The sequence below is a fragment of the Bufo gargarizans genome, chromosome 11 (assembly GCF_014858855.1).
Source record: "Bufo gargarizans isolate SCDJY-AF-19 chromosome 11, ASM1485885v1, whole genome shotgun sequence".
NCBI lineage: Eukaryota > Metazoa > Chordata > Amphibia > Anura > Bufonidae > Bufo > Bufo gargarizans.
In genome coordinates, this window is record NC_058090.1 from 52,525,597 (window position 1) to 52,540,142 (window position 14,546).

The 14,546-nt window shown below is 42.5% G+C and overlaps 1 protein-coding gene across 1 annotated transcript in view; it reads left to right on the top strand.

Annotated features, from left to right (window-relative positions):
- The first annotated feature begins 493 nt into the window (after positions 1-493).
- The window catches only part of PLEKHD1 (pleckstrin homology and coiled-coil domain containing D1), a 31,206-nt gene continuing 17,153 nt past the window's right edge, over positions 494-14,546 (top strand). The window contains exons 1-8 of the mRNA XM_044272608.1: positions 494-853; positions 1,016-1,109; positions 3,728-3,817; positions 4,986-5,062; positions 7,391-7,482; positions 9,058-9,110; positions 9,937-10,031; positions 12,664-12,757. Of these exons, the coding sequence (XP_044128543.1) occupies positions 705-853; positions 1,016-1,109; positions 3,728-3,817; positions 4,986-5,062; positions 7,391-7,482; positions 9,058-9,110; positions 9,937-10,031; positions 12,664-12,757 (744 nt within the window). The 5' untranslated portion in view covers positions 494-704. The remainder of the gene's footprint in view (positions 854-1,015; positions 1,110-3,727; positions 3,818-4,985; positions 5,063-7,390; positions 7,483-9,057; positions 9,111-9,936; positions 10,032-12,663; positions 12,758-14,546) is intronic.

Genomic DNA, 14,546 nt, shown 5'->3' on the forward strand with positions numbered 1-14,546 from the left:
TTGTGCAAGACTTGACCGGGTCTAATCGTACAGTACGTGCCTCGGGCTAAGCGGCTGGGTCAAATTACAGAAATCAACGCGGGGTTCTCACCTAATCCAAACCGTACGCCTTGCTGTGGGAAACCCTAAAGTGTATGATATTGTTATAACACAATCGGAGAATGAACTGATGACTACTATTTCACAGGTCCTGTGGGCTGTAGAAGGACAAGAAGAGTAAATGATGAGCATAGGTAAACCTGAAGAAGATGCTGCAGGTCAGGACAGCAATGCAGAAAGGACTTGGTGTCCATAGTGACCATGGTGCATTTGTTGACAGACTGCACTCTGCTCTTCAAGCTGATCGCTGGCCCCCGGCTTTTTGTGTCATTAGACAGATGATCTCAGATGGCCATGAACTTTCATTTACTGAGGCATGTATTGACTCAGCAGAGCAGCTATTGATTGAAAGTGGAACCTTCCCATCACTCTCCTCTGCCCCGTCCGCCTCCTTCCATTCTAATTATTGCTTTATTATATAATAACACCCACCGTGCACTCACTCCTAGCGTCCCTTTTTAATTCCATTTCATCCGTCCTTTTATTCTGTCAATTCTCATCGACCCTCCCTTTCTGTCTGTATCCTCTCCGTCCCCCCCACCCCACAGCCAGACCATAACATCCGATTGTCCTCTGGCAGCCTTCATTAGGACCACGCCTGGAAGATGTTCTCCTCTAAGTCAAGCTCTGTTTCTCCTTCTCCATCAATGGATCCTACGGACACGGATAATCTGGATATTAGAACTAAGGTGCAGCTTCAGGGCGTGCTGTGGAAAAGACCTTTTGGGAAACAATCCACTAAATGGTCCAAGAGGTAAGTTCTGGGATAGCGTATATATCATTCTAAGACAAAGCCCTTGTAGTAGGCAAGCAATTTTCTGGCAGCAATTGATATAACATTAATATGTGACCCCATTTTAATAAAGTTTTGGCACAGGATCAGTAAAGTGAGATGTACATTTTCTACTTGTTACAGGTTTTTTATAATAAAGGACAGCTTTCTGCTTTATTATGCAGAGAATGAAAGGCGAAACTTTGAGAGCAACAAATATTTTAACATACACCCCAAGGTAAGCATTAGCAGCTACTGGGAAGCCCTTAATCACGGCTTGGAATCTCAGTGCTGTGTCGACCATTAATTAGTTGCCACACATTGACATATTTAAAGGGAACCTGCCATATTGAACATGGTGTCTGAGCTGCAGGCAGCATATTATAGAGCAGAAGGAGCTTAGCAGATTGGTATGTATTTTTATGGGAAAATATTTAGTAAAACTTGCAATTCATTAATTGGATTTCCTGCTCAAGTCCAGGAGTCGGTCCTATCAGTGACTGACAGCCGCCCCTCTAGGACTGTGTATACAGAGATAGCTGTCAGTCACTGATAGGACCATCGCAGAGATTTAAATGAATGAAATACAAGTTTTACTGAATCTTTTCCCGTAAATCTATAGATCAATCCTGCTGCTCTATAACCTACTCTTGGCAGATTACACTGCATTTTCATGGTGACAAGTTCCCCCTAAGCGTCTGATTAACAACAGCTCTTATGATCTTGATCTTTACAACCATATGCAAAAGTCTAGTAAAGTCTCATTTTGATTTTTCAGGTTATAGTCATTGATTCTTGGTAATATTAGTATACAGTTATACTTGTAAATATGTTAATATCTAGGTGAATGGCACATCACATCATTATAAGATATAACAGTGACTGACAGTGTAATTAGGGCGATTCTTCTCATGTTTCCCATTTGAGAGCAGCATTGGATAAAGAGGGATGCTGCCTGTGACACAGTGAGAGGTTTTGTCTGGGAAGACAGGTATTTTCCTCCAGGCATGTGCTGCTGGGCTGATTTACAGCCAGGTGAGGTCAAATACCGGACCGGATTTTAAATGCCGCTCCATGTTTTGGCAGCACCTGGCTGTCCTTAAATAGGCAGCTGGGCTCAGAATCTGGGAGCCTTTTGCCTGGATGAACATCCATTTTCCGATTCTGGACAGATCACTGGCTCCCTTTTACGTGTAGCTGTCAGCCCCTGCATTGCGATCTCCGATGCTTATACTTGTACTTTGCCATCTTAGGACATAAGAGGTCCCTAGGGCTGTGTAGTACAAGTCCACATTAGGGCTACCTTAGCTTAGGTGTGCTTTTTACATTAGCAGTTACAACAGTTTAAAAGTCAGTCCCGTAATAGAACTAGAATTTTTTTTATATATTTAAACTTTGATTTAAATAAAAAATAAAAAAATTTCATTCAATAAACGTTATTAACATATTAGGTATCTCCAGAATGACATGTAAAATAAAGTTATATTGTTCAGTTTTGGGAAACATACTGTCGGATTTGCATTTTTTCATGCATTCCGCCATTATTAAAGGGAGTCTGTCACCAAAATATGATGTTATACACCACTTACATGGCTCTCTAGCACACCTATCGTGGCGGTGCACTGCGCACGCGCAGGATATCGGCCGGTCCTGTGGATGACGCAAGGGACTTGCAGGGCGGGCCAAGGCAGAGACTGGGGAGGAGTAATGTAAAAAGAAGGCAGAGCAGCCTGGGCTCCTACACACTGAACGCCGCCCTGGGCACTTGCGAGCCCTCATTTCCATATGGATTAAACAGCATTTTTCCTGCTGGTGAAAGTCAGAAGAAAATTACAAAGGTACCATTTGAATCATGGATAGGTGTGCTAGAGAGCCATGTAAGTGGTGTACAATGTCATATTTTGGTGACAGACTCCCTTTAATGTTCATATACAATAAGCATTAATTCATATGTATCTGAATGTAATTTTTTTTTAAATCTACAACTTGATCTGCAAAAAAGACCCTAAACAGCTATGTAGATCTAAGAATGAAAATGTTCTGAGGCAAAAACAATAAAAAAAAAAATTGTATCGGTCCTTAATTTTTTTTTCTGGACTATTATTTGCAGTCCCAAATCATTTTTTTTTTTTAAATTCCTATTCTGACCCCTGTTCCCCTGCTGTGAGCGCTCAAAACTGTGCTGACATACACAGTTGGGACTGCTGAGCCATTGTAACATAATGGAGAGGAGTCCTGTGCGCATGCGCAGCAGTCCTGACTCCTGCCAATGTATTTCTGCGTAGGTTTGAGCACTGACAGCGGAGGAATAGGGGGCAATAGGAAAACAAAAAAGAGTGATCTGGACTCCTTATCTGCAGGACTACTCATGAAGTACTGCAGATAATTGTCCAAGATCATGGTGACAGATTCCCTTTAAGAATTGAAATGCTTCCAGTACTCCGAGAGAGTGCCTATGAGTCCTAGTCCGACCCCCCCCCCCTTCTTCTTCCTTCTTGCCTACAGGGAGTGATTGCCAGCTTTTCCTGTATGAAGTTGTATACCAGGGAGACCTGTCAGTCACTCCATGTGGGTGGAGGAAGCAGGACTCACAGGCTATCTCTGGTAGCATTTATACCCCCCTCTCCAATGCTGCCCGTAGGCGAGCTGACATGTATCTTTTACTTGCTTGGTGATTATGATATATTTCCAAGTCATCTCAAGTTCTTATGATCAGATATTGGCCATTATATTAGACAGGCTTTCATATTGCACTGTATAACCAAACACAAGCAGGACTCTAGGCCTCGATCTGTCTCCCTTATGGATGTTTTAATTATTATTAAAATTATTTGCATGTTTAATGTGTTTTCTTAGGGAGTGATTCCGCTAAGTGGCTGCAGGGTGGACCCTAAAGAAGAACCTGGGATGCCATATGCCATTAAGATCTCCCATGAAGATTTCCATGTATGTACAGCATTTACCTTTGTGTGATGACTTCCCAATTAGAATGAGATTAGGGATATCACGTTGTAGGGTCAGGAGTGCCGTCGTTTCTCTTATACCGTATAAGAAGCAAGGTCCTCAGCACTTAGATCATCTGCCTGCAAAGCGGTGTCCTTTATTCCATCATCTTAATAAGCAGACCCAGGGATAGAAACCATTTCGTCATGCAGGATACATCTGCTTAAATGTTTGAGATGACAAGGGCTCTTCTTCATAGCCTGCTATAAATAAGGATAATGTAGCTGATGGATCCTGTGTGTTGACGTTGCTTTTATGCTTCGATGATGGTGCTGGTCAGTGTCATCTCCATGCAGGTTGCAATAGTTCTTAGATTTGAATGCTCTGACCTATAAGAAAGGATTAAAATGATAGGTAATTGGCTTCTTCTCATTGGAAAGTTGGATTTTTCATGTCAATATCAGTCTTTTGCCAATCCTTTAATAACTACAGCTTTGTGGGCATGTGCCATCTTTGGTTGACATTAGATAATCAAAACCTACCACATATGTACCACCAAGTATTTTCAATGAGAAGCATCTTTTCTGATCCTTCCCTAATCATGTGTATGAATATGAGAAGGAGCCAAATATCAAAAACTCAATAGGATCCCATTGTACAGGTTCATATATTTCTCCTTGCCTTGTTTCTACCTCTCCCAGAAGTCACCCTCCCGGGAGGCCCTGTTTCCCTCACAAATGCTGCCTCTAAAGCTGGCCATACTCTTCACACTTCTGTTGGACAAATGGCCGTTCAACCCTCCGTTGTTCCTCCTGTGCAAATGTGGCACTGCCAACCCTGCAGGAATAGGCTACTGCCAGATACCTCTGTCTGTGGTTTATCTCCCTTGCGAGCAAAAGGATTGACCATGTTGAAATCCAACATGCCTAGCTCTTCTGTGCCCTGGAATCTGCTCTTGGAGAGAGTCAGGACATCGCCATAGACATTAGATGATTGGCAGGTCTGTCCAGCTTTCATCATTCTGTCCTCGGGCAGCGGTGTACATGCACAGACAAGTGATTATTTGTATACTAATGGCACACATCACTGTACATATCTGATATCTTAGTCTAGAATATCTATTTCCCTATGCTGTCTCCAAGCACTGCAGCTCTCTCTTTCTACTCTGCAGGGGGACATACTGCTGGCAGCAGAGTCCGTGATTGAGCAAAGTCAGTGGCTGGAACTGCTGCATGAATCTGGCAAAGTGTAAGTGTGATCATATTTCTGCTTTGTCCTGCCCCCCCAAAAAATTGAGAAAAACAATTAAACAATAAAGCAGACTTATTCCCTCTAAGGCTTGATTCACACAACAGTATTTTCTGTGCGTGTGCGCAACAGACAACACACAGACCCATTAAAGCCAATGGTTTGATTCAGGGGCGTAGCTAAAGGCTTATGGGCCCTGGTGCAAGAGTTCAGCTCGGGCCCCCTTCCCTGAGTGCTTTCTGGCCAGGGGCAGGGAAGCACATAACCTTCATGCTGCCTAAGGAAAAAATTGATCCCCCCCCCCCATGCCTAATTCTTGACCTAACCCCCTTCCCTCCAGTCAGAGGTGTAATTTGACCAGCATGCACTTTCTATAATACAGGTATCTTAGGCGACACAAGGGTCTTTGGGCCCCCTCAGGCTCCTGGGCCCGGTAGTGACTGCTACCCCTGCACCCCCTATAGCTACGCCCCTGGTTTGATTCTCATGTATACTCCAAGAAACTGGAAGCATGCACTATTCGTGTCCTTTTCTGTCTGAAGCTCATTCATTCAAGTGTATGGCTGCAGAAAAAAAAAACGTATGCTTGTGGACGCCATATATTTATGTTTGCATAGAATGACATACTTAGTTTTTATTTAATTTTTTTCAATGTCGATTGGAACGAGCGTCTGAATCAGGTCTAATGAAGTTTACAATCCAATCTCAGTTGTGAACGTAGCTACAAAATGATCAGAATTATTTCTTGGGTCGGGTCATTCTGTTCATTTTAGCTAGACTGTTTACATGGTGATAATTGCTGCAGTCAGAAATAAACACAACGCAACAGCAATAACGTACAATAATGCCGTAGTTATAGAAAATATTCTGGTGCTAATGCTATGCTTATTTTATCAATTTAAGATTCTTAGCAAATACATTTTGTACTAAATTATTTGTGCCTGTCCGCCGGCGTCAAGGTGGTCTCTACAAGACGGGAACCTAACACTAAATACTACCTGTTATAGTGCCATACTGGCCAGTGGCCACCATAAAATACAGGGAATGTAGTTTCCACTCTGCCTTTTACCACTTTTAGTGCCATAATGGCCTCCATTAAATCCAGGGAATGCAGGTACCAACATGCATGCTCCATACCTCTCCTGGTGTCAGGCGGCTGCCAATGAATGCATTGAGACCAGGCTGCAGCTTTATACTTACACTGATTAAAATCCGCCCATGGGGCAGACAGGCTGGTCAGGGCTGCAGTCAGATATTTCCTGTCAGCTTGGTATCTCAAGAATGGTTTCTAGGACTGATCATACAGAACCTGTTTTTAACAATAATACACATATCTCGGCAATAGAATTGATGTATATCAATGTATCATTTGATGTTTAAAAAAATATATTGATTAAAGTAATATGGAAACAAATATTATAATTTCCACGGCTCTGAAGAGCATCAACCCTTTTAGCACGGCTCAGAGATTTCTGTTCCTGGAAATCTAAGACAACGTTGTAAGCAATCTGCCATTGATTTAAATGATTTTTTTTTTGTAAAACTATGTTCACATCGCCACTTATTAATCAGGTAGTCTTTCCCAGCAGAGGAACAGACTATGGAGTTACCTTATCCGGACATTGCAGCGCACCACCGGATTCCCATTAATTATAATGGGATCCTGCAGATTTCCAGCATGAATGCTGGCTTTTTACTGCATGCAGAGGTATATATCCGGCAAAAAGCCGCCATTGGTAACTCTGGTAGTTTGTTCCTCTGCAGCGACAGTTCCAGAAAAATAATCCTACAATTGCATCTATCAAAAAACCATGATTGCAGTACAGCATGTGGGACTATGGCCAACGGAGGTGTCAGTTGGACGTAGGGCAGCTTCCTAGATTCCACATACTTCCCAGTTTCCACACCAGTAATTGCTAAGTGATCACATTTCCATGTGGAGAAGGACCAGAAAGTACACTGACCAGTGGGTCAAAGGAGGCGGCAGAATGGGAGAAATGAGAATTGGTGAGGTATTAGGTTTTTTTATTTAATTTTTTTTATCATTCTGAGCCTTAAAAAAAAAAAAAAATTCTGGCTGGGCAACCCCCTTTAAGTAAGGATTTTATGAAAAATCTGGCACACTTAAGGCATGGACCTTAGCAGCCCGAATACAGCTGTGACATAGCTCCGGGCAGTTGCTCAACACTTTGCATGCACTTGCGGGACCTAATCTCTCGTCATACCCCTGGACCCCACTGTATGATGGGTCTGATTGTAGCTGCCCAGGGTGGGCGGTGGCAGATACAAAGTTCTGATTGTGCTAATGTATGCTGCTTTTCCTCATAGGACCTGGCAGAACGCCCAGCTTGGTGAGGCAATGATTGAGAGCCTTGAGGCTCAAGGCCTGCAGCTCGCCAAGGAGAGACAGGAGTATTTTGGTTAGTGTCCATTTTTAAATGTAAGGTTTTATAAAAGAGGTAAATTTACAGCAACATGTTTCATATGACTGTTGGATTTCTAGATTCTTAAAGCTCTCCTTTTATGAGGTGAGCACGCTGGGTTTACATATGGCAAGTGTGATGCAGATTTTTGCTGGTGGAAAATCTGCATCGGATTGGAAGGAAAACAGCCATCGCCAAAAGCGTCCGAAATAGGCTGGTTTTTGCAGCGCCTTCACTTCTGGGATCACAGCAGGTCTTCTGCTGCTTTCAACCTTTGCTCCATGGGGAACGAATATGCAAAGAGGCATCTTTCAAGGAAGAGAACCATAAGCTTCTTCGAAGGCATCGCACTGAGCCAGCCAGAGCTCTACTCCATACTGGTGAGGGGCAAGCTCCCCAAAACAACTGTCTATGGATGGATATCTGGCCTGGCTATATTCCCTTCTCAAATCCCAAGGCTTGTTGGAAAGTTTTGACTCATAGGGAGACTTCCAAGAGTTGGCGCTGGCGAGGTGGTTTTCTTTCTTTTGGAGATACTTCTTTGCACAAACTTTGCTTTCCAAAGCTGTCAGTGGTACCAACAGCATTAATTGACATGCTGTGGATTGGAAACCCACAAGTTACGCTGCAGGTTGTCTCCACAACGTTTTTTTAAAATCTCATCCACTTTGTTGGTACTGTACAACGCTGCAGATTTGCCACACACAAATCTGCGGTGGCTAATCCACAGTGTATATGCCACTTGTGGACGGTACGCTAGATGTGTCTCCAAAAATGTAGTGGAAGCTATGTGCACTTATATTACTGCCTCCCAATCCAGAGCAGAGGGTTGTACGTGGTTTCCAATGACGTAGCTGTCAGGGTGGCGAATCACAAGATAATCCCTGTTCGTCCACTTCAGAGAACACACAACAGTGCTGATTCACCAAGAACCGCAGACCGTAATTACGGGGGAGATTTATCAAGACCGGTGTGCTCTACATCAGTCTTAATATCCATTGCTCTCCAGAAGATGTGTTTGATTTATAGCAGGCAAGAATAGGCATGACAACATAGGGCGTGACAGGGAAAATGCGGGACGCACGCGACCGGTATCTGTGTTTTGCGGATCCGCAATTTGCGTTCCACAAAACGGATATGGTTGTGTGCATGAGGTCTTATTGACTATAATAAAAATATGTTTCCTCTAAGGCCTCATGCACACAATCGTGTCCATTTTGAGGTCTGCAAACTGCAGTTCCCCCTTTTTTTTTTTTTCAGACCCATTGTCTTCAGTGGGTCCACGGTTTGCATTTTGAGGACATATCTGTCTTTTTGCAGAACGGCACATACGGAATGATCTGTGTGCCTTCCTCATATGTCCGTTCCGCAAAAAGATAGAATATGTTCTGTATTTGTCTGCAAAAGTCAATGGGTCCACAAAAATGCGAGTGCGACACAGATGGTATCCCTATTTTGCAGATCTGTGGTTTGCAGACTGCAAAACGGATACGGTCGTGTGCATGGGGCCTTAGTCTATGTCACTGTTAACGCACTGTTCACACTTATTTCTCTTCTTTTTTTTTTTTGCAGATAAACTAATGGAGGAAACAGAGGAACTATGTTCACAGCGAGAACAGAAAGAGGTGTGAAACATTGTGGAAAATTTTTTGGGGGGGGGATGTACACACTGCAGATTTTCTGCAGCAAAAAATCCACAGCGTATCGGTTGTACACATTTTGTTGTGCAGATTTGCAGTAGTTTTCACCCTCTGCATTGCAAATAATCTGCAGTAAGAACCTGCAACATAAATTGACATGCTGCAGGTTTTAAATATACAGCGCAGGATTCCATTCTGGAAATGTTCTGCAGTGTATGGTAATAAAAAATAAAATAAAATCTCTTCTACTTTGCTGCTACTGAATTATTGACTCTGAAAAGTTGCCCTATGTCACAAGAAGAGACCACAGTGGTTATAGAAACTGAGGGCAGGAGAGAGGAAGCAGCAGGAGGAGCAGAAAGACTTACTTTATCAAACCTGTCCCATAAGGCAAATGATAGATTTACTGCTGTAAATGAGACGTAAATGGCAAATCAGGTTCTGAAATGGGAGGTCAGGCTATGTTGACTGCATTGAAGACCTTGTTCTGAGCCTATATCCAGAGTCTGTCACACTTGCTGAGAAAATAGCACTGTCAGAATGACAGACACCCTGGTGGTACGTGGCGGACACCATTGTAAGGCAGCCGGGTCTGTTGGGCGCTGGTGGTATTCATTGGTTGTGCTTTCTGGAGATCACTCGCTTCAAGGGGGAATGACAAGACATGCTTGACCACTTTATTGAACACCAGGAATTTGACTGATGGACATGTCATGAAAGTTCCTGTTTTTTTTGGGTCAACTGTTATCATTGTAGTTACATTGATCCACCCTTCATTTATAACCTCTCTGTTGGAAACATCTCTCTATAGGAGCTGGAGAAATTAAATCAGGTCCTGGAGACTGAAAAGAGTCGGTTTGAGGATGTTGTACAAGAGCTGAGACTGGAGCAAGAGAAAATCAAGCAGTTAAGTTTCCGATTGTTGCTGTTTCAGTATAACGTGTCTAGTAAATGCCATGTATGCATGTCAGTAGAAAAGTAGAGAAAAATATAACTAAACATAGGGGGTCACTTACTATGCTGAACTAAGCCTAAATTAGGCAATTTCAGGCAAGGCATTGCACTGCTATCTGCGACTTCGCTCCGCTAATGCCAGGTATAAAATTATGGGTGTGGCATGGGCAGGGAAGAGGACAGGTAGGCCCGTCTCACTCACCATTTTCTACGCCTGTTTTAGGAGTAGAAAAAAATCTAAATGTAAGGCAGCTCGGAAGCGATCTTATATTTAGAACTGGTGCTGAAGTTATGGAAAGGCCGGCGCCTCTTCATAACTTCGGCAAATTCACCACGAGTTTAAGGCTTTATTAAGACCGGCATCTAAAACGCCAGTCTTAATAAATGTGCCCACAATCCTTTTCTAAAATTGGTTAACCTGTTGCATGTGCTCTTGGCAGCTGAAGGCATCTGTGTTGATCCCATGTTCATATGTGGCCGCATTGCTGAGAAAAAGTATAAATAAGTTGTGATATATGCAAATGATCCTGTAGGAGCAACAGGTGCGTTACCGTTACACCTAGAGGCTCTGCTCTCTCTGCAGCTGCACCCTCTCCACTTTGATTGACAGGACCAGGCAATGTCTGGATTGACAGGGCCTGTCAATCAAAGTGCAGAGAGAGCAACAGTTGCAGAGAGAGAAGAGCCTCTAAGTGTAACAGCAATGCCCCATTGCTCCTAGAGGCTCATTTGCATATATCACAACTTATTTATACTTTTTCTCAGCAATGCGGCCACATATGAACATGGGATCAACACGGATGTCTTCAGCTGCCAAGTGCACATGTAACAGGTCAACCAGTGTCATAGGTACAAATCTGCTGACAGATGCCCTTTGGCGCAACTAATGTATTTGTAACAACACAACAGTTCGTCAGGTTGCATTTCTTGCGACTGTCGTGTCTCAGCACCTTGCTGGCTGCAAAGCAACCCCATTGATTTACATCAGTAACAATGTTAGCAGTGATGCAAGCGATCTTTGCAGGGTATTGTCGGGAATATAAAGCAAAATATTTTCAAATGGTTATTGATCCTGAGATGGACATATAAACACCTCAAAAAGAGTTTGATCGGTTATTTAATTATATTGTGCAATCAGTAAAACAAGGTACAAGCATCTATGCAAAAATATAAATGATTTATTATGCAATAATTTTAAATACAATAAAAAATTAATCAATGTAAATTTCAATGATACAGAGTGATATGCAGTACCCAAACTTCACCACTAGATGGTGCCAACAGGACACAAATTTATCAGCACTCTTTACTATTTAACCAACACAAGAATATTATGCAATACTGCTTACAATTATGAGAGATATACCATCAATTGATTATGCACAGAAATTAAATCAAGAAAATGGCAGTTACGAGTTCTTGCTCTGCTAAAACTATGGCCAATCTCAGATTGTATTGGTAGTATTGCAATAAAGCTTATAAATTATCAGCTTGATATCAAACTAGGGAATATAAAGATTCCCAACAGAGAAGTTCTCTTGATATCAATATTAGATCTTTTATTCAGTGATATGCATCTTCACTGAATACTGCTAATATTGATGTAGCACTAACACTATATCCACACAAAATGGGGATTTTGGCTAGATATCAAGCAAATCAATTTATTAATACTACACAACATAAAATCGTACATTACCCGAGAAGGTAGGTGATAGGCAGAGTCTAGGGGAAGTCAGCTCTCAAGAGTTTTTCTGATAATCAAGATCCTTCTCCCAGCTTTCTTTCTTTGTTCCTCCTCCCTTTCTTTTTGTATGTGGTTTCTTACTTATCAGATGAACACACCTTCCTAGTTTGGAACTTTCCAATCATTGTCGGATAGGCGTGTACATTGGTAAGGAATGTGATATCATAACACTACCCAGAATGCACTTTTGCTACTGGTGTAGTGTTACCTGCTCATACCTAGGTGGCACTGTTGTATAAGCTATAAGCATCATACCATTAAGGGTTAACTCATACACGCCTGACATCTTCAACACTACACATACCTGACATCTGGAAGCCTTATCTCAGAGCCGAGGGACAAACTTTGATACATGAACCAACTATAATATAAACTCTGAGGAACATCTTGACACTTCTCACGTTGTGGAATTTATGTTCAGATAAGAAATACAATGAAGCCTCTGCTACCACAGGTGGCGTGTATCTTCTAACTGTCTAAATGACGATTGACTATTGGTTACAAAAACACAACTTCCTCTGAACAAAGTCTCATTCCCAGAAGTTCATACAAAAATAGTGACTATAAATTATCCATCATAACTAGAATAAGTAGATATAACTGTTTACACTTCTGAAAAGGCACAACAGTATCTTGTGACAAAAATTCTATGTAGACCTAGCCATGTAGCTCTGTGGACTGTGATCTGCACCAGTTTTTTAAATGAAGTGCTGTGGTGCTCTTTGGATCACCCAAACCATTTTGATATATCATACTCCTGATATTCTCACTTATTCTCTGTTTTCCTTGTTCTTCTTTCATCTCCTATTTCCTGTGATGTGAACACTGTGATCTCAGGGAGCTGGATGTGACTGTACATTGTCTGAAAGGAGTAGGAGAAGAGAAACAGGAACTGTGCAGCCTCACACAAAACCTAGAAAAGACGATGGAGGTAGGTCCATCATATTAAGATCAGACATGAGAGCTCTAACTTTCTTCTGCTTATATATTATGTTGTCTGAGTCGCAGTAATAAATCTGTACTGGTTATGTTTAAAGGAATAAGCTCATTAGGCCACCAGGTGTAGTTTGATACTCCAGAGTAAGGGTTCATGCACACAAACATAAGGGCTCCGTTCTCGTATTGTGGATCGCAAACAGTGGATCCACAATATACGGGCACTGGTCGTGTGTACTCCGTGCTGTGAATTCAGACCTATTGACTTAGATGGGTCCACGATCCGCAAGAAACGGGAAAAGATAGGACATGTCCAGTGGCGTAGCTAGAAATGACTGGGCCCCACAGCGAATTTTTGAATGGGGCTCCCCTCCCCCAGTAATTTTTTTGCAACCCCTTCCTTTCATGCCGCCCCCATTCCTGTGGCTAGTAAAGATCGCTCTCTCAGACCAGGCCCGGCAGCTGTTCCATGTGTTTTCTACACTGTCTATACTGTCACTGTATATAACTTCATTGTGTAATACTGTTGAGGGGGCCCTGACCAAATCCTTTAGTCCTCCTCCTCCTGGATGGGCCCCTTCTGGGTCAGGGCCCCAAAGCAGCCGCTTCCCCTGCTTCCCCTATAGCAGGGCTGGCCAACCTGCGGCTCTCCAGCTGTTGCAAAACTACAACTCCCAGCATGCCTAAACTGCTAACAGCTATCAGCTTACAGCAGGGCATGGTGGGAATTGTAGTTTTACAACAGCTGGAGAGCCGCAGGTTGGCCAGCCCTGCCCTATAGCTACGCCCCTGGACATGTACTATTTTTGGTGGAGCAGAGGCACCGATCAGAAGCCCACGGAAACACTCTGAATCGCTTCTGTGGGCTTTCGGGTCCGTGCCTCCACACTGCAAAAGATATGACATGTCCTGTCTTTTGCCGTATCTTGCAGATCGTGGAACCATTCAAGTCAATGGGTCCGCATCCTCAGCACGGAGTGCACATGGCCAGTGCCCGTATATTGCAGACCTGCTGTTTGCAGTTCGCAATACAGGCATGGAGCCCTTGCGTTCGTGTGCAGGAGCCCTGATACTGCATGTTAATTAACAAATGGTTTCATGTTTGGAGACACCGGCACCAGGTCTACACATATTTACAAATGTGATAATTTAGTGTCAGTATTTGGTTCTTACTTTCATAAATCATCAGCATTATGTATTATTTTAGGTGTCCTGTGTCAAAAAGAATTAAATAGCCCATGTCTTTTTAGTAAACTGTATTATCAAAGGTGGTTTTCTGGGACTTGGCTGTAGTTGACCTATACTTAGGATACCTGCCATCAATGTTTGACTTGGAGTAGTGGGGACCACAGGACCACCGCCAATCAGTATGAATAGCAAAAATGGAATGGGACTTTGCTGTAGCAGCAGACACTGCCACACCCAAATGTATGGCCTATGGAGCATTGACAGTCTTTTCATCATTTCAAACCTTTAACCCCTTCCTCGTTAAAGGAGTTGGGATGGAATTGGAAAAAATGCAATTCTGCCACAGTTTTATCGGTTTGGTTTTTACAGTGTTCCCTTATGCAGTAAAACTGACCTGTTACCTTCATTCTCCAAAGCAGTACGATTACAGTGACACCACCCATATCGTTTTTCTTGTATTTTAATATTTAAAAAAAATAAAAAAAACTTTGAAGAAAAAAACAAATACATTTTTTTGTGGAAAAGGGGGAGGTGATTTAATAAAAAAATAAATTTTTTGTAATAACTTTTTTTACTTTATTTTTTCACTTATTTTA